General features: G+C 36.6%; 1 protein-coding gene across 2 annotated transcripts in view; it reads left to right on the top strand.

The window, feature by feature from the left end:
* RCN2 (reticulocalbin 2) overlaps positions 1 to 4,331 on the top strand; it is a 19,162-nt gene extending 14,831 nt beyond the window's left edge. For both annotated transcript variants that reach the window (XM_017518381.1, XM_017518380.1), the window contains exons 5-7: positions 1,664 to 1,760; positions 2,665 to 2,807; positions 3,310 to 4,331. In XM_017518381.1, coding sequence (XP_017373870.1) covers positions 1,664 to 1,760; positions 2,665 to 2,807; positions 3,310 to 3,462 — 393 coding nt within the window. In that variant the 3' untranslated portion in view covers positions 3,463 to 4,331. The remainder of the gene's footprint in view (positions 1 to 1,663; positions 1,761 to 2,664; positions 2,808 to 3,309) is intronic.
* The last annotated feature ends 818 nt before the right edge of the window (positions 4,332 to 5,149 follow it).

Raw genomic sequence — 5,149 nt, 5'->3', positions numbered from 1 at the left:
TGAGGCAGGAGAATTGCCTGAACCCAGGAGGCGGAGGTTGCGGTGAGCCAAGATCGCGCCATTGCACTCCAGCCTGGGTAACAAGAGCGAGACTCTGTCTCAAAAAAAAAAAAAAAAAAAAAAGAACAGTGCTGGGTGTAATTTAAGTGCCAAAATTAAGTTGGGACAAGCTAATTGAGCCCAAGAGTGACAGGCGAAGGATGCTAGATCTTAATTCTCTGGAGAATAAGGAACAATTGAAGATGAAAGAGGGGAATTACCAATAAAAGCAATGAAATAATTTAGACATTATGTGATATGGTCCGGAGGGCTATCTGGCAATAGAATGAAATAGATTTGGGCAACATTCTGAAGAAAGCATACACAGGAATGTTGACTTACTAAATAAGTGTTAAGGGAAAGTAAGAGTCAGAGATGGGCCAGGCATGGTGGCTCAGACCTGTAATCCCAGCACTATGGAAGGCCATCGCTTGAGGCTAGGAGCTCAAGCCCAGCCTAAACAACATAGCAGACCTCATGTCTACAAAAAAATTTTTTTTTTAAAGTTAGCCAGTTGTGGTGTCACGCACCTATGGTCCTTGCTACTTGGGAGACTGAGACGAGAGGATCGCTTGAGTCCAGTTTGAGCCTATAGTGAGCTATTATTGTGTCACCGTTCTCTAGCCTGGGTGACAGAATGAGACCCTGTCTTTGAAGAAAAAAAAAAAAAAAGACAGGGCCGGGCATGGAGGCTCATGCCTACAATCCCAGCACTTTGGGAGGCTAAGACTGGCAGATCATCTGAGGTTAGGAGTTCGAGATGAGATAGTCTGGCCAACGTGGCGAACCCCATCTCTACTAAAAATGTGAAAACTAGCTGGGTGTGGTGGCATGTGCCTGTAGTCCCAGCTTCTTGGGAAGCTGAGGCAGGAGAATTGCTTGAACCAGAGAGGCGGAGGTTGCAGCAAGCCGAGATCGCACCATTGCACTCCAGCCTGGGCAACAGAGCAAGACTCCATCTTAAAAAAAAAAGAGATAGAAAGATATTGAGGAAAGTACTGAAACAGCTGGACATTGAACAGGTCATCTTTAGGGAAGAGGATTGGTTGTTTGATAAGACGCTTTGATAAGAGGGAGGAACAGATTTGGGGGCGGTTTAGGATAGATAGGGCTAGTTTTGGTGAAGGGGAAACAAGGAAGTTGAGGTTTAATGGGGGGCTGGCACATTTTAGATCTGGAGGCAGAACAGCACTTCTAAGGTAAGGGCTCTTTCAGCATTCATGGATTGGAGGGCAAATAGAGTTAAATACAAGGGTAGTACGAGATGTCGTTCTTGAGACGGAGAGCTATGCAGAGAATAGCATGAATTTAATGCTGTGGTGGTTTATGAGAGTGAAAGTGGAGTTCTTCACAATATCAGGAGCTTAAGGATGTTGAATTTAAAGCTACTTAATACTTCAGGTTTTATTCTTGCTTCTAAATTCCAGTGCTTAGAAGGATTGTCTTGAAGGTATGGATAACCAAAATGATTTTTCCTGTAAAGTACCTCACTAGCTGATGACACCGCTGGAGCTCCAAAAATTATTTATTTCTGAAGAAGCTCTGTAGTAGGATTGAATCAGATGGTGGTAGGATTGAACATTTTGTAACTTTTTTTTTTTTTTTTTTAATGAACATGGAATAGGAATTTGTCATTCAAGAAGCTTTAGAAGAACATGACAAAAATGGTGATGGATTTGTTAGTTTGGAAGAATTTCTTGGTGATTACAGGCGGGATCCAAGTAAGTCACCTGGGAGAATGTGAAAGGAGAAAAGGAATGAAGAAAGACATTGAAAGACAGCCTTGCTCTTTGAAAGCTGTCTTCAAAAGGAAGCTCTTGTTGACAGGAACTGTAACGAGGATCTGTGCCTGATCCTGCTTGTTTCATTAAGTTAACTGTAACACAAGTTCAACAAATGGATTTATAGCTTATCTGAGAACACCATCTTGCTTACTTTTACTTCCCTGTCTAGATTCAAACATTTTTCTTTCTTTTCAAACAAATCTAACGTTAATCCAAATGGAAAAGGAAGTAAAGTAGACATTTTTTAACAAAATCCTGTCCTGTTGCAGGTGGATCTTAAAAGAGATAAAAACATAGAACACTATAAATACTGGTGTAAACACTATTAGAAGCTTAGTAGAAGGTGAATAAATGTTTGAAATTAAGAGTTTGCTTTTATATTAGCAGCTGTTTTTTCAGAATTGTTGCTTAAAGGCACCAAACAATGCCATTTTTAAATTGATCACCAGTTTTACTTATTCTGATTGTCCCTTTAAAATTACACATGGCATTGCTTTGTGAGAACATGTAAGAAACTTTGTATAGTCACATGATATACAGTAAAACATTACCCAGTTCACATTTGGGAAAACTAGATATCAGAACAAATAGCAGCAGTTAACAAAATTACTAGTTTGTGATAACATCCAATGATTTTAAAACTATGGGTTATTTAGACTTGTGTCATTTTTGAATATTATATTTGTATATCAGGACTTTTCAGTTAAGTAGCTCTGTTTTATTGTGGTTCCTTTATGTAGTAAACTTTAAATTCACTTCCTTTATTCTAGGGATATACCAAACTTCTTATTGGATACATGTGATATTCTTTGTGTGTATATTTGTGTTTTTTTATATTAAGCTGCAAATGAAGATCCAGAATGGATACTTGTTGAGAAAGACAGATTCGTGAATGATTATGACAAAGATAACGATGGCAGGCTTGATCCCCAAGAGCTGTTATCTTGGGTAGTACCTAATAATCAGGGCATTGCGCAAGAGGAGGTAAGTGTTACAGAGCAACTGTTCCTCTCCACCTTCTCCCCCTAAATTTCATGCTGAGTTCAAAATCTTAAGCCAAAGAAAGAAGTAATGGAGTTATTTGGGATTGATGCATTGCTACGTTTTAAATTTATGAACTATTTTAGATTATCAGGCAGACAAGAAAGTTAAGATTATGTCATGTATTAATTTGATAGTACAGTGAATAGAATAATAGTTCGTATTTACCTACAGGGACTCAAAGTAGGTTATAATAATTTTGCCTTGCCTTGATATATCCTGGATTGGATTTGAGTGGAGAGAGGCAGAACCCAGCAAACATGAAGACAAGAGATAATGGGAAAAGCAGCAGACAGACCTGGTTACAATGTGTAACATTTTAAGATACTTAAAAATAATGAGTACTTGTACACCTGCATGATTTTGATAACTCAAATCACATTAAATTGTGAACATCTTGCTGAAAATACTTATTACACTTGACACCTTTTTGTTTTGTTTAAAGGCTCTTCATCTGATTGATGAAATGGATTTGAATGGTGACAAAAAGCTCTCTGAAGAAGAGATTCTGGAAAACCAGGACTTGTTTCTTACCAGTGAAGCCACAGATTATGGCAGACAGCTCCATGATGACTATTTCTATCATGATGAGCTTTAATCTCCAAGTCCATCTCAGTAGAGTACTGGATCCTTTTATAACTTGTTACCAGCTTTACTTTTGTGATAAAATATTGATGTTGTTGTATTTTACACTCTTCAGTCTTACCACAGTCAGAATTACCTTAATGTAGATTATAATTTTGGTCTTTTAGGAAAAAAAAAAAAACAAACCTGATATTTATTTCAAAATCTATTGAAGAAACAAAACATTAATATTGTGCCATATGACAACAAAGTCTTTCCCAAATACTCCATCTGTTTAGTACTGTATTGTGGAATATTTGAGTTCTATTTCCATACTTGAAGAAATGGAGGATTTTAGAGATGCCTGAACAATATTATTTAAGTAGTATGTGATTGAACTGTCAATTTTTCTGTGTGTTCTAAGTAGATTTGATTTGAGAACTGACAGGACAATGTTTGTAGGTTTAGCATTTTGTTTAAAAACCTTTAAAGGAACCTTTAGAAGGACTTAGACCTCACATATTAATGTTGAGAAGTTCTGCTTAATTTTGAAATGGTTTCTATAAAGGGTTTTATTGTATGAAATAGAACTTTATATTTTTGCATATGTGTAGATAGTAATTATATTTAATGTATAACTATAGCATTATGGTGAGTGGAATTTGACATTGTCCAAACCTTTTTCATTTTTGAGTGATTAAAAATGAAATGTCCTATCTTTTTATATGTTTGTTTGCTTTTCTTTAATTTTTCAGATAACTCTTGAATTTAGCACAGGTTTTGTTGTATTGTATGTTATCTTGCCTCATCCATTCCTTTATTTGGGTAGTTCCCAAAACTGTCAAATTATTCTTGCTGCATTTTCTTATTTTTTTTTAATAAAAGAATCATAATATAGTTGAATGTGCACCTGACACATTTTAATTGGTCTTGTAGCAAATGTGGTTTTGCTCTTTGGGGCCAGAAATAATCTTGAGTTATGCAGGGTGGAATTACCAGTAGAGTTGGTCAGATAGCAACAGTAGAGCTCAATATCAATTTTACTGAAATTAAAATCATACTTGATAAGCATGATAATCAATTTTAACCTAATTCAGTAGGCCAACTTATTTACCTTTGGTGGAGGTGGGGTAGGGAAAAGTGAAGGAGGAGGAATTAATTTTTTTTCTAGTTCTGACCCACAGAGATAGTTTTTCATTCTTTAAATCACTTTTATTTGTGGATGAAGAAGTCAGCTATGCATTCTCTTAATCACTTTCCAGGCTAAAGTTGTCTCTCATGTAGCACACATCTCATTCTGGGGGCTCAACAAATACTTGTGACTATTTGAGAAGACATTCTTTTCTGATAGAGCTGACTGCACCTATATGCCTCTCTACTGCCGAATCTTTGCTGATGTGAGGTGTGCTTGCAAATTGTAAGCTTTCACACCTTAATGAGTGGTTGCTTACGCAGGTGTCTAAAGTACCTTTCATTTTAACCTACAATACCTGTCTGGCTATAGCAGTTGAAAAATTACAGATTTACCACTATCACTCCTTTGTCATTTGTCAGCCTCACTGAAGCTGGCATATTTGAAATCACCGGTTTGACTAGTATGTTAACTATTTGTTTTTCTCTCTGGCTTCTCCAAAATCTGTGTCAGAATAGTTAGATCATCCGATGTGGATTCTGTTTCAATCCTTTGCAGAAATGCAATATCTATACTACTTCCCTTCCTA

This window comes from Cebus imitator, unplaced genomic scaffold (assembly GCF_001604975.1).
Source record: "Cebus imitator isolate Cc_AM_T3 unplaced genomic scaffold, Cebus_imitator-1.0 Scaffold675, whole genome shotgun sequence".
NCBI classification, from domain to species: Eukaryota; Metazoa; Chordata; class Mammalia; order Primates; family Cebidae; genus Cebus; species Cebus imitator.
Note: the sequence above shows the minus strand (reverse complement) of the source record. Positions and strands in the feature narration are given on the sequence as shown.